Source organism: Maylandia zebra, linkage group LG5, assembly GCF_041146795.1.
Source record: "Maylandia zebra isolate NMK-2024a linkage group LG5, Mzebra_GT3a, whole genome shotgun sequence".
Classification (NCBI taxonomy): domain Eukaryota; kingdom Metazoa; phylum Chordata; class Actinopteri; order Cichliformes; family Cichlidae; genus Maylandia; species Maylandia zebra.
The window spans coordinates 19721765-19746830 of NC_135171.1; the positions used below are offsets into that span (position 1 = coordinate 19721765).

The 25066-nt window shown below is 40.2% G+C and overlaps 2 protein-coding genes across 2 annotated transcripts; both read right to left on the reverse strand.

Moving 5' to 3' along the window:
* Positions 1-1766: 1766 nt before the first annotated feature.
* mettl1 (methyltransferase 1, tRNA methylguanosine) lies at positions 1767-8782 on the reverse strand. Its single transcript, XM_004544990.3, has 6 exons — positions 8569-8782; positions 8221-8348; positions 7941-8125; positions 4869-4982; positions 2590-2691; positions 1767-2260 (listed from the first exon to the last, which is right to left on the reverse strand). The coding sequence occupies exons 1-6, from the start codon at positions 8646-8648 to the stop codon at positions 2135-2137; spliced, it is 735 nt and encodes a 244-aa protein (XP_004545047.1). The 5' UTR covers positions 8649-8782; the 3' UTR covers positions 1767-2134.
* Positions 8783-10441: 1659 nt separating this feature from the next.
* LOC101475803 (E3 ubiquitin-protein ligase MARCHF9) lies at positions 10442-24074 on the reverse strand. The gene is made up of 4 exons (XM_076883959.1): positions 22258-24074; positions 18693-18848; positions 14025-14217; positions 10442-11344 (listed from the first exon to the last, which is right to left on the reverse strand). Exons 1-4 carry the CDS (start codon positions 22603-22605, stop codon positions 11025-11027), a joined length of 1017 nt encoding a protein of 338 aa, XP_076740074.1. The 5' UTR covers positions 22606-24074; the 3' UTR covers positions 10442-11024.
* Between the last annotated feature and the right edge of the window lie 992 nt (positions 24075-25066).

Sequence of the window (25066 nt, forward strand, 5' to 3'; positions counted from 1 at the left end):
CCAAACCAATACAGAGCCTCCACCGTGTTTTACAGATGACCGTAGACACTCACTGTTGTACCTCTCTCCTGCTGTTCTCCATACATCCTGATAAAGACTTGTTTATGTCAAATTTGGATTCATCAGACCTGTTGCTGCTGATTTTCAGTCCAGTTCTTGAGTAAATGTCATAACTCAGCCTTTTCCTTTGGAAATCGCAAATCACACAATTATGACAAATCTTAGCCACATGGCAACAAACCCATCTGAGCCAGCCACCCGTCCATTGTGTGTATTTCTGATTTGGCTTCCGTGAACATTAGATGGATGAACTGCAGATCCAGATGCATCTCTCAGGTCCTGTGTCAGGTTTCTGCTGCATTTTGTCCTTCTGTCCTTCACTTATCCAGTTTCCTCCAATGTTTTAAGAACATACTGTGCACCATGCTGTCATATGCCAAGTCTTTGGCCAATAACTCTTTGGAAATCAAGCTGTTGGTGCAAAAATACTATTTTATGCCAAACTGTTATCTTTGGCAACTAAAGAAATGGGAACAAATCGTGCGTTTACGTGACAGGCTGCAATTAACAAAGTGCCTAAAGATACAATTTAAAGTGCAAAGTTGTCTGTTATCTGTAAACACAATGCTCAATGTGCATTTTTTTTCCATTACTGAAAGACTCATACGACAGTGTTAAATGGCTTTACAAAAAAGAAAATTGACTAAAAAAGGCGGAGATACAAGGACTGAAAATGACTGTAAAAGCAGCCAATGTCCAAGGAAAACGTTTGAAAGACCTCCAGAAACCCTGGAGAACTATTGCTTAAGACCACTATAATAAAATTCCAAGAAAGCCTGGCTCCTTGGAATCAAAATATAAAGAAATGTGGAGAGGCTTGAGAATTTGCACTCCATACATACTGCCAAATGTGGTGAACAAAGGATACAAAAGTGGAAAGATTTCTAATTGTGATGACGACATGTATTTTGAGAGCTTCTCTTTGCTTTCAGCTCAAGTTTTCCAGTGTCTGGGTTTCAAACATGAAGGCATGTGCTGTCCTGTTTTTGTAATCACCGCAGCCTGCAGCAGCAAATGGGATTCAAATCTGCCCAGCTCCCTTTCCAGACTATCTAGCAACTTGGAATGCTGAGTTAAAATGTTTAAATGAACACAAAGTTAGCATTTTCACTGATTATATAATTGGACTTTATAATGGAACATGCACTGCATTTGTAATGTAATCCACTCCAAAAGTATGGCATGCTGTGCAGTGAGGTACAACAGCCAGTCTAACAGTTCTGTGTTTTAGTTAAAGGGAGTAAAATGCTACAGTCTTATTTTGTGTTGGTATGATACAGCCATACAGTCTATGGATACACGTACATAGAAGAAGTTGATAAGTTAGCACTCCAACACCTCATCCAAGTATTGAAGGCATTCATGCGACAGCACATGAGAAACTGCTAAAGTAATTATTGGCTCCAAAATACCAAGATGGCAATGGTCACTTGAGCCTTGAGGCTTCCAAACAGGAGTTTACAGTGGGTGACAATCATTTATATACAGTCTAAGAGTGAAAACTATGTGCCTTTTCAAATATTTGCTTGTAATCCAAAGTTAAAAAACCTGGGAAGGGTTTTCGCAGCACAGTTATCAGCGAAGTCTGCAGCACAGTTTGATAGGTTTGTGGTTTTAGATAACAATATTTAACCTGTCCATTTTCATTATTATTCTAAAAATAATGTTAGTAAACAAATTATGAATATAGAAATCGAGTCATTAAATGCATTTAAAATTTTGTTAGTAGTTTTTTTTAATTGAAATACTGTACATCTTTACATGACATCCAAAACCAGCACGCTGACATTTGGCGAGAGAAACTAAAGAACAAGAGAGGCAAAAAATTAGAAAGTGTAACCAAACACGTCAGATCCTATCATGTGCTACGTCTCTTTTACAGTCTGAGAAAATAAAAAAAAAAACAACATAAATTATGTGAAAAAGCCCCCCCAAAAATTGTTTTTTAAAAATCTGCTAATATTAAAAGGGTCCATTAATAAAAGAAAAAAAAATCAGCATTCATCTGGTTGGTGAAAAATCCATCAGCAGAGCAGCTGAACCCACGCACAGATGACTGCATAAGGCCTTTATTTCAGGAAATCTCATGTGGATCCTCAATCCTCCGGAAAACTGCAAGAAAATTCTTTCCTCCATTTCTCTGCACTTTCTTTCCTTCCTCTGTGCAGGTACCCAGACGACTTATGATGACATCATCAGCCTGCCAAAAGAGGATTTAGGATTGAATCACATCTAATGGTACAGCAGACCAAAACGTGCACTTTCTGACACTGCTCAGTAACTTTTTTTAGCAACTTATTCTAACATACAAATCAACTTACCACCATTCTGCGCTTTTCTGATCAATAATAGAAAATTTACGTTTCTTATTTAAGGAAACAGTGCAATATTTTCTATTCCCCCCCCCCCCCGAAAAACTATTTCCTATTTCATATCCTACTTTTGACTACTTTGTTCGAGTGAGCAGCTGAACACCAAATGCTGATGTCATGACCTGCAAACACAGCGATGCAAAGCATGTCAACGTACCAGTTCTTCATCGACGACCCGCGTGAACAGTGGATGTTCACTGAAGTGCTTCACCATCCAGAGGTGGACTTCCTCCACATCTGTGATGGTATATACCAAACCCTGACACAAACAGACAAACACACAGAGACCATTAACACAGCTCTGAGAAAAATACTAAAACTTTGCTATTTACTGATATGAACCCATTTATCAAAAAACAAACACACTCACTACTGCACTGATGAAAAAATAACAAACACATATACGAGTCTCTTTTTTTTGACACTGTCAGACATTTCAGACCTGCAGTTAGTTATATGGTTTCATCACCTTTGGAGAGCAATTTATCTCTAAAGATAAAAATAACCTAATGCCAACACAGAGGTGAATCACCTGTGTCAAGGTAGTTTACTTTGGAGACCGTGCTGATAAAATTACTAGAACTTGGATTTCTTTGAACACTTTGAAAAGGCACAGATTTCCACACCAGTGCATGTCAGCACGTATGAGTCTTAATTTCCAGAAAAAAGAAAAAAAAGCAGGGTGAGGGACGCCGTTTTATCCTGCCGTTCTGACAATACCCAAGATTTAAAACTTAGTCACAACTTAAAATTAGACTTGTTTTGGTTTGAAACTGCCTCTACAAATGAGCGCACACTTGACAGCCTCCGCTCCCACCGGCAGTTCTGGCTGCGAGCCAACGCTGAAGGCCCTTGTAGAGTTTGCACGCACACCTGCGCACACACAACGTATGTATGCACACGTGCATCAATGCGCACACACACACAACGGAGGAAAAAGGATAAATTTAGACACAAGCCTTCCATTGTTCCCCACAACCTCCATCAGCGTTCACCCCCAGTGTCCCACTGCTGCCTTGACAGCTCTGAGAGGCAGGACTTGGGTGTATAAACCAGTTGTAGGCCACACCGGTTCCCACATTTTATTTCCTGTGAACTCACAGGTTTGTACACAGTTCAATTATGTAGGAAACTAGAAGAAATGGTAGTTTAACTCTCAACTGTGACCCATAGTAGGGAAAAAATATTATTGCATATATGGAAAAACACTTACAGTAATGAGACAAGCTAAACCACACTGTTTTAAGTGGTTATTGTAGTGATACACTATCAATTTCCACTGTCAACAAATTCCATTAAAAGCTCCAAACCATCAGTGAACTCAGCCTATTAAAGCAGAATTCATGGTAGTGCATTTGTATAGGTTTGCGTTGGTGTTTGGATATACAGAGTGAAGGATTATGGGTATACAACCTACAAAACATATACAGAGCCTAAGTGGGCTTGAACAGAAAGGGCAGCAACAGTAGAGTTTACCGCAGAGAGAGATGTTTTCAACATTGTTAACACTCCAGGGCACGCGGAAGGACCAACAGGAAGCAAGAGTAGCCCACAGACGTCTTTATTTACACATTTTTGACACTGCCCCCCGGTGACAGTAACACAGTACAACATGGAGATGGCGGTCTGCAAAGCTGTGCAGCTCACCGTAGGATCAACGCACAACTACGCTGGTCTCTGAACAGCTGTTGTGTTTATCCAAAGACATACGTGAACCATACTGCAGCACTGAAGAAAATGTTACTTTGTTGTTCATAGTTTATCTGAAGCGATAAAATTATTTGTGCATTTCCAATTTTAAATGATAAGCAAGAAAACTGAATAGTTATTTTATAATTTATTATCCAGTACAAGTGAGAAATGTAATGCAAAGCTCAGCACAGAATCCTAAGCTATGTATTTTTTCCACTCAATTAAAAAAGCATAGATTTTATCTTTAGAGTCCGACCGATATCCAAGTTGATAGTTTCTATTTGTTGATTCATTGGTATCTGCATTTATAATGGCCTGTTGCCCACCTAAGGGCACTCTACAAATTCCCTGTTGGCAACACGTTTTCGGAACGCCACATACACGACAACCTGCTGATCCAAGCAGTGTCGAGCAGAGCGTCAGTGAGCAATCCAACTTATTGTAGCAATAAAAAAAGATTATGTTTAAATGCAATTATCATATCATCTTAATAAGAATTTATAAATAACTACATATAACAAATCTGTTATGTCTAAAAGCAAAAAAACAAAACAAGCATTAGCTGTTATATCAGATTCTCTTACATCCCTAAATATCGGTATTTGTCTTAAATATCCGATATCGGTCAGGTTTTAATTACATTGAAAGAAAACTGGAAGAAGGACAATGTTTTACATTTTTGTCTGATAAATGATGCATTAATGTTCACTAAAAACTTGGAATAAGCATAACTCAAATACATACCCCTACTCTGAGCGTGTAGGCGTATTCTGCCAACAGAGTGGGACTAATGATCCTCCATTTGTGCTTGGTCTTCTTAAAGTGAGGGTCAGGGAAGAGGAAGAACATCTTAGTGAGCTGAGAGACAGAAACAACACGGTAACAGTCACACAAGCAAGGACCAAACAAAGTGTAGGCAGTTTTATTCAACTATATTTAGCCATGCAACACAACAAAAGGTGAGCAAATCTGGCCCCCATAATTTGCTGTTGAATTTTACGCTGAGAATTGCAAAGTGGAATTTCCCTCCTTGATTTTTTTTTTTCCTTTTCTTCCCACAAAGTTCCCCGTGTCTCCGTCCTTGACAAGTGTACAAGCGCAGGCTCTGTTCATATTTGTCTGGCTGATATATTAAAAATACTTCCAGTCACTTTTTATTAGTTAAAATAAATAACATCAGGTACAGACAGCGAGTTGTGGGGATAATCACCGGGGACGGCTACAGCCTCAAGGGCTCCTTCAGTGCTGACAGAAGGTGGAAAAACCTTCAAAGAACTGAATTATTTTTGGGTTACAAAACACACCAACAAGAGGGAGGAAACAAAGAGATTGAATCTTTTAGAATACACTGTTCCGACACTTGAAACACGGCGTGCATGTGGGAAGGATTGTGGCTAAATTTCCATTTCTAGTCTGGGTGGTCTTCACTTAATACTGTCACTTTAAAATTTGAATGATTTTGAGCCTATTGTAAGAAAAGGTAGACACCCAACGTTAAAGGAGGATGCAGCTGCACTGTTCAGCTCTGGGGAAAAAAATATGAGCCAAGAGGTATTAATGCTTAGAGGCACTGAAGCTCTGCAAGGTTGCTCTTAGCACTGTTCAAAGCCCCAACTCTTTCCAGCATGTCCTATTATTTTAAATGACCTGAAATTGCACACTAAAATATAAATACATTAAACAAATGTGCATGTTTCTATATGAAACACCTTCATGATTTGTGCTCCATAAACGTGTCACTGTTACGCCTCTTTTTCCTCCTTTAGTTGATACCCACACAGGGCATTTGAGGTGAATTTTTTTATGCAGGATACCTGAATGAACCCTGGTACACTAAGCCCACTGAGCAGTCTAATGCGGGTTTCAACAAGTCAGAGCGCTGCAGCTAATTGGGCCGGATAAAAGGTGTCTCGCTCAGCTGATGTGATGTCAGTCAATGACCCCATTGTTGTGAAATCCCTGGATTTATTGGACCTTGTATAAATTAATTCAGTCCATATGTTGAACACGTGCATATTCTTATTACCTTGGCATGTCCAGCACAGACGTCAGTTTAACGTTTTTAAAGCCCACGTTGGCTGAGCCATTTAAAAAAAAAAAAAAAAGGTCAGGTTTGTATATGTGCTCTAATTCAATAACCTGCACATAATCATATCAATGCTGGCCCTATATATCAGGTAGGTGCATGTGGTTTTTCCTCTATTCATAAAATGCATTAGTGCCACAAAATGGTGCCGCAGTCATATTCTTTAGGTTTGCTAGAGAATTGTAGAAGCTAAAATGAGCCGCAAGCATTGAAGCGCAACAGAACCTGTAGTAGATTTTTGCAGCTGAGTATTTATATGCCAGCTGGTAAATATCCACAGAAAGAAAGAAAGGAAGAAAGGAAGAAAGGAAGAAAGAAAGAAAGAAAGAAAGAAAGAAAGAAAGAAAGAAAGAAAGAAAGAATTTCTATTTTTGCCTCTGTACACCACCACAAATTTAAATAAGGCAACCGATATGTGACTGAAGTGCAGTGTTTCAGCTTTAATTTAAGGGATTTAACAAAAATAGGAATTACATTTATTTATATACACAGAGACTCAAAAATAATTGGCTGATGAGCAGCTTAATTTCTATGTGAGGCCTGTTTTCCCTGTTATTTTGTGACAAGTGAAGCAGACAGAATATCTTAAGTTGATTCAAAGTGTTGAATTTTTATGAGCGCTAAAGAAATACCAGTGAGGGAGGTTATCATTAGGCTGAAAAGCTAAAATAAACCCATCAGAAAGATAGAGATAAACTTCAGGAGTGGCCAAATCAACAATCTGGTGCATTCTTAAAAAGACTGAATGCACTGGACAAGGTCAGCAACAATGAAAGACCACAGAAGACGACTAAAGCTCATGAGGACAGAATTATTTCCATGGTTTAGAAAAACAACTTCCCAGAATGATGGAAGGAGAAACGTACGGAGATTGAGAGAAACAGCTCATGATCCGAAGCATATCAGTCTAGTGTTTCTTGATGACGTGACTGCTGACAGAACCAGCAGGATGAACTCATAGCAGAGCATCTCAAGGGAGAGAACACAGAATTTGGTCATGTCTGAGAGTTTTACACTTCAAAAATCCCATTTAAAGTCACGCTAGTTTGTTCAGTTTATTTTAAGTGTCTGAAAATGAGGATGACGCATACATACGTGTAACTCCTAAACAGTTAATGCAAACTTTTTGTTAAACCTTAAAAATCTGCACTTCATTCACATCTTGATGGTCTGATTTAAGTGTAAGAACTACATATAAACTGTGTTATAGATGAATGCCGCACCGCAGACACCGACATCCAGTGTTATTATCTTATTCAAGAACTGAACATTTCATTTTAAATGTGTTTGATATTTGGGGAAAGGTATTCTAATTTGATATGTCAAATGTGTTTGAAATGCTTTTAATTTCTTTAAAAACAAAAGTGAAAAACTGCGACTGATCCAGAAGTGATTTCTAACATTTTGCATTATGTTTGATTGAAGCCAGCCTGAGCCAGCTTTGGAAATTTAAGAGTTCTAATACGAATTCCAACAAAAAGCTCAATTAAACCAAATTAATAATGTTCCCTTTTTAATTTCTTAAATCACACTGCTGCCTTATAATGCCCTCATACTTAACCTTTTTCACTAATCCATTTTATGCGGGTAAGAGACCAAGAACATTTTTTAGGGGACTAATCTGCAGCATTTTTGTGAGCTCAAAGCGAAATATTTCTGCAGGAATTACTGAGCGAGTTAAGCCAAAAGACACCTCTGCCGTGCTGATTCATTAAACAGCAGTAACCCACCTGTCCTTTACAAAAGAAGTTGGGGAGGTACTTCATGGCATTGCTACGAATGCAGGCGATGTTCTGGTAGCTCGCTGGATTTGAGGCACGCAGCGACTGGATACGATCCTGAACATAATCTGACACTTTCACCCGGATCTCCATACCCAGGATGAGCTTATCTGGGAAGAGTGGAGATAACTCCACTGGAGTGCAGAGAAAATAAAGACACAATCATGATGTAGATTACGGAGCAATAAAAGGCTGAATGTGGTCTTTATACACAGGCTGTGTGTAGTACCTAAAAGCCCCCCATATCCACATCCAATGTCAGCAAACTCGACTCGAGGGGGCTCTGTCTCACTCAGGCTGCCAGTGAATAAGTCTGGATACAGCTTGGACCAGTCCATTTTATCAGGACACACAGGGCTGAAGAGGAGTAGGAGAAAGTACATCACTATAAATAGTTTTCAATTAAATCGTATTCTGCGGAAGACAGACCCCTTTTGAAAATAAAGGATCCATCAGCAGCGATCCTCTATTTCCTGTTTCTTTTATGTTATCTGTTTGTTTTATTCTCATACCAATCCAAACACTCAGAAACACCTAATCGTGCTCACAGAGAGCCGTGCACATGGAGCTCACTCACTAATCAAAGGTGTGGTGCGCCATCGGGTTTGAATGGGCTCGCTGTCTGTAGTAACGCTTCTGCGGCATGGACGAAGCCATGATGGATCAAAGGAAAGATGTTAATGCTGACGATATTCAGGATGTTCACCCAGTTATGAACAAACTGCCGGAATCTGCGCTCGCTCACGCTTGTTTCCACTCAGTTTGTTAGTCGCAGGGTTCTTTCGTCATCACCAAGCGTCCGCTCGGGGTTGCCAGGTTTGCTGATACCGGCTGAAAAACTCAACATTACAGTTTCTTTGTTTTCAAGTGATTTGTGTTGTTTTTAATGTTTACTGATCTATTACAGAAACCACAAAAATATGTAAACAAATTTTACCGATAAAGGTAAGTGTAAAATTACAACTCCTCCCTAGTTGTAGGATGGATGAAATTACCTTAAAGTTCTGTTTCTCTTCATGCATTCTGCAGTTATGTGGCTATATATAGGTGTTAAGAAATATGTTCTAAAACACTTCTTCAGTAAAGACTCAGAGAAGAGAAACACACAGAACTTCTTGCTAGCAAGGGCAGTCTCCAGACTGAGAGACTCGCGCTGAGAAACTGCCCCGGTCTTTATTTATACTTCAGTGTGCGTGTGTGTGTCCTGCTGATCAAAGGGTCATATAACATGAAAGCACAAAAGATACATCCTTGGTCAGGAAAAGGGTAGTCTCCCCCTCACCCTAAATGTTTCACCCTAAATAACATGGTGAGGAAGTCCAGCAGTTCATCTATATGTAAAGAAGCACTTAAACTAAAACAGACATAGCTACGTTAATCCTACCGTAAAACAATAAGACAAGGTACGACCTCTCCCATGCTTCTAGGATGTGGGGGTGAACACCCTAGAATGTTACAGACCTCCTAGGATGAGACATTCTTTCAATATGCCACCAACTATATACTTCTACACACAAATGATTACATGCAGCATTCTACCATATGCAAACTTATATCACTAAAAGATTATACTGACTACTAAATACAATTTTCCATTGACAATAGGGTATCAGAAAATTCTGCCTCTGACCCAATGGGAGCTGATCCTCAATCTTGGAATTTTAAACGTTCCTCAGTATCTTAGCTGTTCCTTGGTCTGCTGTCTTCTGCACAGAAACCTCGGATGTTGTGCGTGGAATCTTTTAGAATCTTATCTTCCAGTTTCTGGGTTTGATCTCCTAGTGCTCCCATTACTACTGGGACCACTTTTGACTTTGTCTTCTACATCTGCATCAGTGGTTCCTTCAAGCCCCTAGTACTTCTCTGTTCTCTATGCTGTCCACTGGGATGGCCACATCTATCACAGCTGTGGTCTTCTGCTCCTTGTCAGCCACCACTGTGCCTGGTTGACTCGCCAGCAGCTGCTTGTCTGTCTGGAAGTCCCACAGGATCCTAGCACCTTTGGTGGTGTCTCCCGTATGTGGCAGAGATGTTCTTGTACACTATCTCAGCCACACAGCACCTTTGTACAATCTGAAACTTGGGTGCAGCTGGCTGTGGTAGACCCCTGCCTTTATAGATCTGATTCTTAGGGGCCACATGTATTCAGTCAGAATGACATCCAAATGGCTTTACTGTGGATCCTGGTGGGCTGGACAAGGGACTGATGCGATTTGCCTTGGAGTGTTGTTTTCCACAGTCCCAATGAATTCCATTTTGGCCCTCTGGTGTTATTTCCAATGCCTTGCTGAGCTGTGCTCATGTATTGACTCATGTGCCTACTCAGTTTACTCAGTTTGGTTAGCACATTTTTTTAATATTAGGATTTTTACTGACAATTGAATGTTTAAAGCATCAAACAGTCAGATCTTTGTTTCCTAAATTGAGACGAGACAAAACCTAGAAAATAAAATGTGACATTCTATGCACTTTTAACACATCCTAAAGTTTTATTGGGCATTTTCTTGACTTATCCATCAGTTCAACTTTAAGTGAAAACAGCACAAGTTACCAAGATCATGGCAAACTCTCAGACATACACAGAAACATTAGAAGGGGAACTGCTACAGTGGTCATACGTAGAAGCACAATCATTATCGCCATCAAACTCTCACTTACGTGGTCAAATCCTAATCAACCTTAAAAACAAATCCAAATCCAACTTTTTCTTTTCTTTTCTAAGTAAAACAAACTTGTTTGGTTACATTTTGAAACCTTAGTTCTAGTGTTAAAAATGGTTACTTGCTTTAAGAAAGAATCTGTTCAAAATCATTTTTTTTCTCAATTCACAGGCTTCACATTTAAAGTCTCAAATAAAAACTTCAAGTTTCTCACAAAATAGGTAATACTCATCCTTAACTCCAGCAGAATCTGAGAAGGAAATATGAAAGTGGAAGTTCACGGCAGTGTTTATATGGCAGATTGGGATTTTATTTAATTAAACCCCAATCAACACTTTTCTCCTCCTTAAACATTACAGCACTTTAGTCAGCTTCATACGGTGGTCACTCTCATGACCACCTCATGGTTGCTGCTGTGCAAGTTGTTGGGTCTTAGCTGGCTAAGGAAATGTAAAACAGTGTAGCCACAGTGGTGGTTGAGAATAGTCCTGATATGGCGGTTTGCCCTCCGGCTGCTGTCTGTGACAGTGTGAGAAGAGTTCCTCTCTACTCGAACAGTGCTTTTGCTGCTGGAACTGATGGGATCCCCTAAGTCCTTTGCTTTGTCATAATTCAGCACTTTCCACTTCTGGTTCACCGCCTGCCAGCGCTTAAAGATCCGGTAGACAGATGATCCTTCGTGGATTATAAGGCCTGCATGTGAAGTTCAAAGGCAAGAAAAGAAATGTTACTGTAGGCATTTAAGGATGTAGAATGTTTCTGTCCTCATCTGTGTTTGTGTGCAAACCAGAACATGGTGTGCGATGTGTGCTACAATTCCCAGGTTAACTGACATGTCTCCTTGGAATAGTGTGCAGCGGTGGGCAACAGGCTTTGAAATATGTGTGCTCTCATGTGGTGTGTGTGTAAAAAGTGTTATCACAGTGTTATCACAGTGCCATGTATTGGAGTCTGAAAGATTTATCAGAGGGCCAATCTTAGCAGCAGGCTGTTATTTCTGGCCAATATGGCGATGCTGATCTATCAATGTCTGAATTTATAACAGCTGATAAATAAAAAATTTAAAGAGTAAATAAGTGACAGGAGAAACACCAGTCCACTATGTCATGAGTGTTAATGTTGCATAGTTTGTCCACTAGAAGGCACTTCCTGTCAACTTCCAGCAACAATAACCAGCTGATCAGAGCAGAGGCGGGCTGAGAACCAGCCTATTCATTTATGTCCTCTGTAATGGACATTTGTTTTTGGTCTAGATATCTTTTGACTTATTTGAGCTACCCTACTAAGTCCTGAAGCACTAAATAGAGGACATCTTCCATTGATATCTCATGTGTTTGGGCCTCTTTTAGCTCCAAAGAGGAAGGAAATCACACACAAAAAAATTAATTTGGAAGATCCCTTTTTCCTTGGTTCTCAGGAGGATATATCAGAATATTTTATATCACCAAATATTGGTATTGGTTTCTGTCTCAAAAATTCTATATCATTCAGGCTCTGATATAAACCCTGCTGTATTACAAAGGCAGCACACTCAGTGTAATACCTGCGTGTCAGACCAGAGCGTTCCTCTCACCATTGTCTGAGTACAAAAAGTTTTAAGGCAAACTCTTTTAGTTTTCTTCAGTGTGAAATCCTAGTGTTAACTTCATCCTCTTTGTGCTCCAGATTCGCTTCATCTCCCTGCAAGCCCCTGATCCTCTTTGGTCTGCCGGCCCTCCATCAGACCTTCATTCTATGTGGCCAAAGCCATTCAGGGACATGCTCTGCTACAATTCAGATCTAACAACGCTAACTTTTTTTATATTAAAGCCACAAAAGCATCTATTCAAAATGTATTTGGTTTTATTTACAAACCTAACAAGAAGCAATCTTAATATTGGGGATGATTGGTTTCCCTTTAAAAAGGAAGTAAGCAACCATATTAAATTACTTGTTATAAGGTAAGTTTGGATATGGTAACTGAAAAAACCCCAACATAAAATAATGTATCTTACAGGATGTAGTGCAATTTTGTGTAATTATAGGGAATATACTTTTTGAGCCCCTCAAAAAACTGATTGTCATTCACATAGCTTGGAAATCAGTGATTCTTTGTGTATAATCATGTACAAAGGTTTTTGATAATTTTTGATACAATAGTCACCAGACTGCAACAGATGAAGCTATTAAACAGCAGCTGTAGCAGGTTTTGAAACTACCTTAAAAATCAGTGCAAGTTAGAATTAGACTCTGTATGTACTCTAGCCAAAAAAGTCACACATTCTAATATTTCACTGAACCGTCTTTAGCTGTAATGCATTCATTTGTCTTGGCATCGCTTCAACAAGCTTATGCAGTGTCACAACATTAATTTTCATCCTGAGTTGCGTTAATTGTTCGCCAAGATTTTGTACTTATGAGGGAGTCGGACCGCTGCGCAAAGTGTCCTCCAGCACATACACAACATGATCAGTGGGGTTAAAGCCTGGAATCCGTGGTGGCCAGTCCATGTGTGAAAATGATATTTAATGTTCCCTGCACCACTCGTCCACAAGAAACCCCAGCAACACTTGGGCAGGCATTACACTGCCCCCACAGGCTTGGACGGTATTAGGCATGATGGTTGCATCACTTCATCCCTTGTCTTCTTATCCTGATGCAATAAGAGACAACACGACCCTTTTCCATTGCTCCAGAGTCCAATCTTTATGCTCTATAGGCAAATAGAAGCCTTTTTTTTCTCCACTGATATGTGGTCTTCTTAAGGCTGCACAGCTGTTTAGTCCCATTCCCTTGAGTTCTCTTCACATTTTGCTTCTGGAAACACACTCTTGCTTTCATCAGTAACCATAAACAAAGCTGCAGGTTCTACTGTTGATTTGCTTTACAATTTGATTTCACTAAATATTTAAACAATCTCTGACCGTTTGATCATTCGAGTTTTCTTTTCTGACCATATTTGTTCCTCGAAGTTGATGGTAGTAATGCCGTGCACCGTTCTTAATATGATTTCTGTAGTTATAGTAAGTAAATTTTAGTAGCTTGATGCAGGCCAATAATTCAACCCATCTTTTTCACGACAACGGCAACCTGTTGCCAGCCCAAACATATAAATCACTGTAGTAATGATCCAATGGAAAACTCCTAAAGTACCTATTTACTTAGATAAACCAAACTGTTGCCCTTTTTTGGGAACCTTGCAGTGTATATGGACTCACGACAAATTACTTAGAATAATCACCAAAAGATAAATTCTAATAAATTATTGGGAAATTGCAGAGTTGTAAGATAAAAAGTCAGATTATGCAAGACTGGCACTCAGTTTGATGACATTTACACCAAGTGTGAAATATATAATAACGAATATGTGGCCGCCGTAGTATCTGTGTCTTACCTATGCAAACTATGTCCATGAAGCCGTACATGCCGTAGCATATCTGGAAGAGAAGGTCCTGCCGTTGCCATTTGGCTGAGGGGCTGAGAGAGGACCAAACCAACCAGGAAATACTTGCGATGAGGAACAGAGAGCCGAGGATAATGGCTGCAATCTGTACCTTCTCAATCACAGTCAGAGAGATGGCCTGCCACTGGATACAGACACAAAAACTGAATGAAATTGTTTTTCAGATAGAAACTGCAAACTGCTTCTTGATTATGTGAGATAATAGCACAGAGTTTGAATCGTTGCCGTACATCTAAAGAGGCCCTGGTTTTTTATCAGCACATATTTCCCAGATGGTTTCTGTGATTTCTGGAGCATAATCACTGAATCTCACAGGCAATAACAGCAATTGTGTTTTGCAGGTTTGAAAGTGGATTTGAGGATAATCCGATCTCCATAATGAAACTACAGACTCTTCTCTGCTGCACCTTTTTGAAAGAGAATAAATTACTGGAAACAAAATTATTCTTCGTAAGTTTCATTATCTCTTCTCTTTTTTGTCCTGCTACAAAAGAAAACTCAAAATTTGTCAAAATTGGAAGCATGTCTACTCCTGATTCTGACTGTAACTAATCATAACTACGGTACTGTGGCATTTATTAATTTGTCATGTATTAGCCAGTATGGAAGAACAGTAATGATGGCACATTCTCCAACGTAGCATACGGCGTCTCTCACACAGAAAAAGGACACAGGTCGAATATGTTCTGTCATTTCCTTCCCCTGGCCCCAGACCAGTCAAGGCAGATGGCTGCCCCTCCCTCACTCCAGTCCTGCCGGAGGTCTCATCCTGATAAAAAAGAGATCTTACTTTCCGCCTCTGCCAAGTGCTTGCTCACAGGAGATCATCAGATTATTGGAGTTTCCTTTCTAAAATTATAGGGTCTTTACCTTGGATTAGAAAGCTCCTTGAGATGGCTGCTGCTATTAGCATTAGTGATGGGATTTCCGGCTCTTTTTAGAGATCCGGCTCTTTCGGTTCGGCTCACTAAAAAGAGCCGGCTCTTTCGGCTCCGAACCGGCTCTTCAGGTTGTTTTGTTGCTTTAATTAATTTATTATTAACAATAATATAAAATTATGCACAAAAGGAATTACTAACGTAAAAACAAGTGGTTTTATTTATATATGTTTATATATAAATATATGCGGTGGCCCCTAGAGACAAAACACATATAAACTCCAAAACACATTTCTAGCATGAACTGAACTTCCAAAGCAGAGCTACTAGATCACTTAAATCACACAATTGAAAGAGTGTGTGTATTGTTTGTGTATTTATACACAGGCACTCATATATATATTCAAATAATTTTTAAAAAAGTTCATTTACCTGTTATTACCACACACCAAATCCGGTCGTTGGTACTTGCTGGCTTGTGTAGCCACAAGATAACAAAGGCTCAACACTGTGCCCAGCATCCTGGAGCACTTCTGTTGTCTTTTGTACGTGTTTTGAGTTTTTATGTGCTTCTGAGCTTTTATATGCTTCTGAGTTTTTACGTGCTTCGGAGTTTGTACGTGTTTTTACGTGTTTTGGAGTTTTTACGTGTTTTGGAGTTTGTACGTGTTTTTACGTGTTTTGGAGTTTGTACATGCTTCAGAGTTCGTACGTGATTTGAAGTTTGTATGTGCTTTGTCTCTAGGGGCCACCGTAAATATACTTTTATTTATTCACTCCACATAAAATGTAATAAATAAATCATATAATACAAAAATCAACTATTCACATTTCAAGTTTTAACTATTTAAATTTTCAGCTTTTTCCTTTCACAAATTTAAAGTGAAAAGAACACAAAACACTGCAAACCACAACACAATTAAATATAAATTATAATATGAAAACTAAAAGAACATGCATATTCTCTGTCATATGGACCTGCATGAATAAACTTTCTCAATCCTTTATCATCTGCAACCGAAAATAGTTGTGGATGATTACTATACCTTTCTAATGTTGTTGTCCCTGCCTCTCTTTCTCTCTCTCTGGCTCTGTTCTATGGCGTTATTTTTGTGCCACTATTCTGAGCGCACGTAAAAAAGGTTTGCAGGTGCAAGTGTTGTATTTTGAGGAGAAATTTATTTTGAGCGAAGAAAAGCTGAATTTGAGTGAACAAAATTCATTGCTGCATGCAAAAAATGTATATCCGTGTTTGCTATTATCCATATACACACGCACAATAGCAGCCCCTCTCGCTCAGTTTTTGTATTTGCGCTCGCAATGTGTCGCTCACGCTCTCAACATTTCTGCCCGTGCACGCTCAACTCTTTCTGTACGCCGTTATATTTGTGCCACAAAACCAGCCAATCACAGACTTGGATGCAAAAAAATCTGATTGGCTGTTTTTGTCTCCAATCAGCTCGAAAGGACGAAATGCAATATCCCAGAATCCATTTCGTCCAAAGCTCAAACGAGGCAGTGGCGGAGGAACACAGAGTGGCGGAGTTTGAAATATTACTCTTTCTGGGACACAAAATAAACTTTTAAGATATTTTCATGTTAGAATGTAGCTGTGTGAACTTCAAATATCTGCTCGATTTATCAAGACATCACATATTTGCATAAGTGCTCCAACGTTTTCGGAGATGCCTGTTACCCACCAGCTGACCGGGTGGGAACTCGGGTTAAACATAATATATAAGGCTGAACTGACAAAAAAATCACCGACTACACCACCAGGTATTATTGGAAAAACCATAAAGCCTTTGAACGAAAACAAACGCTGTTGTGACAGTGATGTACTGTTTTGTTGGTATATTTGTATGATTTGTATCACCTTCATGTTTCCAGCTTTACAGCTGTGGCTCCAGCAAACATCAGCTGATACTAGAAATTAATTTTAAATAAATTCTAACAACAGCTGATCAATTTTGAACGTGCTGCTGTTGTTGTTTAGCGCAACATCCGCTGGTTTCCTGTTTCTGGCGCAAAGTGGGAGATAAACAAACAAGAGACGATCAGCTGATCATTGATCAGTTTCATGATTGAAGTAGCAACAGGAGAGGGAGGGAGAATGAGGAGAGAAGAGGCAGCTAAGACACAGAATAACTCCAGCTTTGTGTCTTTTTTATTCTCGCTGAAGTCTTTTCCCCTCAATACGGATGTATTGTAATTGGTCCAGCCCATAGTTGATTATTACCAGCTGGCTAATCCACCACCTTTCATTGTTTATACCATTACAAAAACAAACAAACAAACTAACATAAAAATGAAAAATCACCATTGGCCCACCGGGCAAATGCCGGGTAAATGCCCAATGGCCAGTCCAGGTATTCGGTCAGCTGGTGGGTAACAGGCATCTCCGAAAACGTTAGAGCACTTATGCAAATATGTGATGTCTTGATAAATCGAGCAGATATTTGAAGTTCACACAGCTACATTCTAACATGAAAATATCTTAAAAGTTTATTTTGTGTCCCAGAAAGAGTAATATTTCAAACTCCGCCACTCTGTGTTCCTCCGCCACTGCCTCGTTTGAGCTTTGGACGAAATGGATTCTGGGATATTGCATTTCGTCCTTTCGAGCTGATTGGAGACAAAAACAGCCAATCAGATTTTTTTGCATCCAAGTCTGTGATTGGCTGGTTTTGTGGCACAAATATAACGGTGTACAGAACGAGTTGAGCGTGCACGGGCAGAAATGTTGAGAGCGTGAGCGACACATTGCGAGCGCAAATACAAAAACTGAGCGAGAGGGGCTGCTATTGTGCGTGTGTATATGGATAATAGCAAACACGGATATACATTTTTTGCATGCAGCAATGAATTTTGTTCACTCAAATTCAGCTTTTCTTCGCTCAAAATAAATTTCTCCTCAAAATGCAACACTTGCACCTGCAATTTTTTTTTACGTGCGCTCAGAATAGTGGCACAAAAATAACGCCATACTGTTCCTGTGCTACTGAGTGTAACTACCGCCCCTCCCCCCTCTGCCCAGCGTAAAGCACAAGGCTCGCGTGCAGAGTGAAGCGGAAAAAAAGTGCGAGAGAGAGGCTGAGAGAAAGAAAAAAAAAAAACAAAACCCCACGTGACGGCTCGCGATAAGGAGCCGGCTCGCGTCGTTCACGTCAAAGAGCCGGCTCTAAGAGCCATTTCGTTCGCGAACGACCCATCACTAATTAGCATTAAGATGCTGAAATCACTTAGACCAAATCATTCAACTCTTTCAAATGTGCAGTGCCTCATTTTATTGTTCTTGGCAACCTCCGCCTGCAAGCCCTCAATCCTCACTGTTTTCTTCTCCATTTGTTCATAGAAACCGTAAAAATAGCTATGTGAAAAGTATGGAAAGCTACTGTGCTTCCTGTTGGGAACCGTTGCAAGTTTACTGAACAGCATGAGTTCAAAATGACTGGGAGCCTGAGGGGATGGTAATGTGAATACTTCATGGCCTCTACACAGTGCCAGCACATTGATTCTTAGATTACAGTGACCCCTAATGTGATTATCGTGCTCCTCTGCCAGTCAGTCACTCAAATCTGGCAAATTAACCTTTATTGATGGCTTTCGGCCATAAAGCCATCAAGGACTTTATTCCTGTAGCAATTCTAAATCCTATAGGAAGGTTTTACACTGTTAACATTAAAACAGTAAGAGTAGAACAAAACCACATTGACCATACCTGCAGTGGGTTTTTGGTTCTAATGGCCAACACCTGGTACTTAAAGTAGCAGAGCTCACAGCTCCAGGAGCCTCTCTCACTGATCCAGCGGATAAGGCAGGACTGGTGGGTACAGCGCACTGAGCCATCACAGCGACAAGGGCTCAGCAACTCCCCCTGCAGGATGAAACATTAAGTGCATGAAATAGCCTTCCACAGAGCCTCCTGTAGGGTAAAACTCCCACCGAATGAAGATTTGAGTCACACAGTTGACAGTAAAAATGGGAATAAAGATCTCTATCATTGATTTTGATTTTCACAGCTTTAACAATGTTCCTATTGTGTTTTACCTGACGAAGACATTGTTTGAGGGCATCTCTGGGTCACAGACCTGTCTGGAGCAAGTACCAACAGATAAAATAATTTACTGTTTCTGGTTGGCAAGAAGGGGGGTGGTAAATGTTTGAGTTATGCCAGTGGGTTTTATAGGGTAAGTTGTGGCGTAGTTACAAATACCGTGAATTAAATCAAGACTGGACTCGTACTCCATTGCAGACGGCTGCAGACACCGTGGATGGATTGTTATTCTATATTATCTACAGGTCTGCTTTCAGGAAGAGTACACGGTTAGCGAGTCTGCAGTGTTGTGGTTGTGCTGGCTCAATCGTGGTCACTGCAAATTGGATGCATGTCCACTGAGATATACATCCACTGACCTGTCGATGTAGAACGTGTAAAGATACTTACAGTTGTGTTCTGCTTTAATATGGAGTTAAAAACTAATTACACTTGTTTTGCCTTGACTGATAAGCACTGCCTGTACATGTAACCTCACAGTGTTGTGTTATCTCTCTCAGTAGTGAACAGGATCCTGTAACTCCAGCCTCTCCTTTGGGAACCATCTTAGAGTTTGTTGACTCTTCCTACTCTTTCTGACAGCTTGGAGTGATTCTTTACTTGGTGAGCTTTGCTGGCATTTCATACTGAACATTATTTGGCTTTTTCAGCCTGCTGCTGTGCTGCTGATGCTTTGCTACTCTCTTTTTGTGGTGAAGTAATCAATAGCCAGTAAGGCTTTTTTTGTTGTTGTTGTTGTTAAAAAAGGAGAGTTTTTGAAGAACTTCTAGGAAATTATTACTTATGGGAAGGTTTGTGGTTTGAACTTTGGCTCCTCCAGTCTGCATGTTGATCTATCCTTGGTAAATATACCAATGGAAATGGAATGGAAATGCAGTACATAGGGTTAAAAAACAGAGTTGGTATTGCATGGTTGGTCAAAATCTGATGGTACTGCATTCATAATTCCATCAATTTTGACCAAATCCCCAGCATCACCAGCTAAACCATGAAAGAGCCTCTGCTGTGTGTTACAAATGCCTGCAGACACTCACTGTTGTACCTTTCTCTCCTTTTTGAGCCTTTTTTTATTAGTGAATGATTTATAGGTCAGTGTTAAAAGGTTCAGCACACACAAACAACATTCCTCTGAAAATATTCAGGTACACGGACTGGTCTGAAAATGAGTGAAGGAGCAGCCAAAGTCCAAAAAAATAAGAGAAAAAGACAAACTTTGAAAGACCAAGAAAGCCTGGAGAACTATTGCTTAAGACCACTTTAAAAATGACAAATAAGTCTGGCTTCTTGGAAGAAAAAATTAAAGAAGCAAGAGGCGGCTCAAGATTTTTGCACAGTGTATAGTATATATGTGCTGCCTGCCTTAATATCGTGCGCTTAAGCGATTTCAAACATGAATTCACGATGACACTATGTGATATTCTTTGACTATATGCTTCCTAAGACCTTTATCTGAATACCTTTCTATACTTTCCCCTTAAAAGAAAGCACAGGATATCTGTTGCAGGTTTTCATTGTCAGCATGACTCCCTAAGGCTTTGGACTGACAACACTCTTGCACATCTTCATTTATTTCCTGTCTGACTCTGGGTGACGTGCGAGGCCTTTAATTATGTGGATTTCTGGAGGCGAACCAAAAACTTTACGGACACCTCCAGCAGAGTCTGTCTGTGGGAGACACTTTCACTGTACTTTGACCTTCCTGTAACTAAAACACATGATCAAAGGTTTGATCCCTTCATTAATGGTTTCTGCTACAGAGTCAGAGTTATTAAACAGATACTGCCCTTCGAATCCCTTAAAATAACAATGAGCATAGATTGATTTATTTTCATGCTGAGAAATCCTTCTTAAAACCTTTCTTTATTGCTTTTTTAAAACAGCCTAATTTTGTGCATCAGATGCTGAATCTGTTTCCGTAAAGACTTCACTACTTCACACAGTACATATAAAGCTCCTCCCTTTTCTCTGAGACTATTCTTAACTGATGCCCTTTGTCTGCCCACTGCTATTTTCAGATCGCTGTTGATAGATAGTTCCCCTATTTTAGTCTTACTCTCTCTGACTTCGTTCTCTCTCTCTCTTTTTTAAACTTCAGAGCAGATGTGATGCAGTCTTCCAGATACTGAAAACAAGTTGAAACTGATCTACAGTAGCTGACATGTTCTCCATGTGTTTGCAAAGGAAACACATGGAATCCTTACCACACCCATGGCACATAAATGAAATCCTTACTGGTTTTACACATCAAGATTGCCTTAAAGGTCCTCGGGAGCACTTTTGCATTTGTGAAAAAAGATGTTATCACAGGTTATATCTGGCAAGCAATACAGAATTGTCTGTTGATGTACTCTCAGACTTTGGGGGCAGTGGGAATACTGAACTCCTTCATACCTGAGCATGAAAAATAGCCTTAGATTATTTGTTCACTCTTTTTAGTAACACAAGGCGACTATATGTACAGTTTCACTATGCAAACCTGAATTGACAGTTTATTATGCTGAATCTTGACTCTTATGTGACTCCAGTAAAGGCTGAGGGGCTTTATTTGTGTGTGTCAGATGATACCACTTACTTACTAGTCCTCAGCAGCTTCAGGAATTATCCCCTGCTCCTAGCATTACACACCCAAATCTCTAACTGAGTTGCATTGTGGGTAATGTGCAACACTTTTGGAGTTTCAGTCCTCACTGGTAAAGTAAAAATCTGGAGATTTCACCCTCTGCAGCTTTATCGGCTGTTCCCTTATTTTCCAAGCAGATGGATCTGTGTTTGATTTCTTGACACAACCTTTATAACGACTTGGGACGGGCATTAGAAGTACACTTGTTGTGACTTCTTGAGAACCAGGAATTGTTCACATTTCATGTAAATGTGTTAACCATTAGACCTGCTCCAGGTTTGACCATTCATTAAGTCTGCCTCTAGGTAAATCACACTCAAGTAAAGCATTTGAGTGCATAAAGAAAGAACTTGAGTACACTGGGCTAAATGCAGCTCAGGCTGGTGGTAAACTTTAAAGATCTGGCTTCAACTTCTTTACTCTTTTGGACAATGAGTAAATTTTCTAAGCAAACGTTCTCCATGTATCCGGTGGAAACTTTTCTGAGCAACTTGTCTTAAGACAGTTTCTTCAAGTGATTAGAGAGAAGCACCACGAACAAGCCACTGCTAGAGGCTCCAGTTGTGTTTGTTCCTCCAGCACCAATACCTTCTTTTTTTCTAACTTTACCTTTTCTGGCCCCTGGAAGCAGATCCGGCACTGCGGTGATCGCGTCCCGCTCTCTGAGAGACTCGGGAGTGAAGCAGCATCCATGTTTCCTACTCCTCCTCCCTGAGGTTTGGCACCTTCTTTATCCTCAAACGCCAGGCTTCGTGGCCGGAGGTCAGAGCCATAGTACTCCTCCTCGTCGTCCCGCTGAGAGCACCTCAGCTGTGGCCAATCACAGCCTCCAATAGCGAGCCCTCTCATCGTGGTCTGTGTGTTCGGGTCAGTGTCCGTTCTCCTGCTTGATCCAGAACGCATCAGTAGCAACACTTTGAGTTCATTAAAGAACATCCGGATGCGATACTTAAACATTCTTCAGCAGCTTTACTACACAGCCACAAACAGAGCAACCTTCAGCTTTACTGTCACAGTCCCTTCATTATTATTATTATTATTATTATTATTATTATTATTATTGTTGTTGTTGTTGTTGTTGTTGTTGTTGTTGTTGTTGTTGTTGAGGTATTGAATTGATTCAAGTAGACAGTTCAAATCTTACTGAATAAAATTCAGATCTGAATTGAGAAAGCATGCGACTAACATGATAGGCTATTAGATCAGCCCATAGCTCTTTGCATATCCTGTTGTTATAGCATGTGCACCGCAATCCAGCCAATAGGGAAGGATTATTTTTCATGGACAGAGGCGTTTTCTTTCGGGATTCAATGGAGGCTGAGAGCCACGAACTGTGAGGCACAAACATTAAAGTCAGAGTAGTCCAGCAGCATCCTCTTACACGTCTCCATCCCGCTCGCTCGCTGATATCGCAAGGTTCAAACGGGTCATCTCGATGTTGTGAATCACAAGGAGCTGTCCGAGGTTTGCCACAGAATGTTTTCTTCTTCGTGCGGAAACAGCGAGGGTGTCTGAGGTGTGGGGTTGATGCAGAATCCTATTACCAACTAAGTCCAATCCGATTTATATTTGAGTTTCTCATTTACCCACAGAGCGGGTAGAATTACACGAGGTGACAAGCGTGCATCCTTTGTTGTCTGGCAGTGGCATCCATCACTTCGCCACTCTTTCCTCCTGTTCGCTTTAGCCCTTTCCCCCCTCTCTCTCGTTCTCTGCTGTTACATCGGGCGGTGGGGGAGCTCGTCCCGCACTTTCTCCCCTTAAGCAGGTCCGACAGCCAGATTATAAAGTTAGAATCCAGCGGGGTTCAATCTCAGCGGAGAAAGCGAAGAAAATAACATCACATGAAAAAAAAATCCTTTCACAGCAACTTGTAATGCCACTTCTTTTCCCGACCATCTCTGCGCCACAAATCAGGGGGAGCGAGAGGATGCCAGATATGGATTCCTGTGAACACAAAAAGAGCAGACCGCAACTGTCCCTTCCGGGTTGCTAAAAAAAACTGCACCTCCTCACTTATTTAGCAAATCATATAAAGACCCCGGAGAATAGGCGAGACAATGAAGTGCCACTTCACCTGGCAGACTGTAGTATAGTGTCTCCTTCATCATAATCCCAGGATGCTCAAATTCGATTTTCAGAAGTTTCGCATGCACGTCAGCTCAAACCACCCAAACTTCGTTATCTGTATAGTTTCCTATTTTTAAAAAAGACTTTTGCTTCTTGCAGCTAAGAAGAAATTATCTCCATCCTTCATTGGTGGTGTAGCTGCTGACTGTGGCTGCTGTCCAAGGTGCTGATATTCATGTGACGTTAAAGCCACGTGCTGTTATTCGTCTGCTGGTTGAGAAAAAAAGCAACTATTGTAATAATCCAGTGAGTGAGTGTACGTGTGTGGTTGTGAGCTGGTCTGGTATTACCCATGTTGTGGGGACCTAAATCTACTCAAACAGTCAATTTATAGGGACGTGTCTTTCTTCTGGGGACAAAAAACAAAGTCCCCTCAAGGAAAATCATTGAATTGCATGGAGGTAATGAAATGTCTGCAGAAATCATGGAAGCCCAACAGTTTGCGTGTGTGTCTAACAACCAGAACAAAAGCTCTCCAGGGTTGAAACAGTAGAAAGTGTGCATATAAGATGATTTAACAGATTCATCATTCACAGGAACATAACAACACAGCACAGATAATTGTTTCAGAGGAGACAGTGTACGGTTTATTATTAAATAAATAAACATGCTCTCTGTTCTCCCATTACAAGAAGCAGCGATTGGGCCAGAGCAAAAAGGCAGATTCAAAAGATGGAATGTTTCACTAGAATGAAAAAGCTTTATTTATTATTTTCTCATGAGACTTAATCACAGGGGCTGGAGGGATTGGTGATCTGTCCACAGTGTCCCTGATAGCTGGGATAGACTGTTTTCTTACAGTCGTGTAGAGAGAACTGAAGCATGTCTGCATGGACTCTGAGAACATCAGTGTGTCGTCTATTCGATGTGACAGGGACCAAGAGTTTTGACAGTTTTGCACGGATTGCAATGAATATTTTGAGCCATAGGTCTTGGACCTGAACAAGTAGATGCAGTCAGACTGCTCGGTAATGTCCTAAGTATAAAGAGGTCATGTAGTGAGATCAGGAATTATTACTCACATTTATTATAAATCACATTTTTATGACACAAAGTTTGTTTTAGCACATTCAAGCTCACAGCTGCCACACTTTCACCCAAACCTCACCTAAAACAACTGCAAGGCTTCTGTGTAGGTGCAGATGTTGTGGTATTTATTTAGACTACATGAAACTGTGCGTGCAAATGTGCATTTGTCATTATTTATTTTGGTATTAAATAATTTTTTAATTTATGGCTTTATGTGTTTCTTAAAGCAGCCACTGTTTCCCTTTTTGACAGCGTTGCA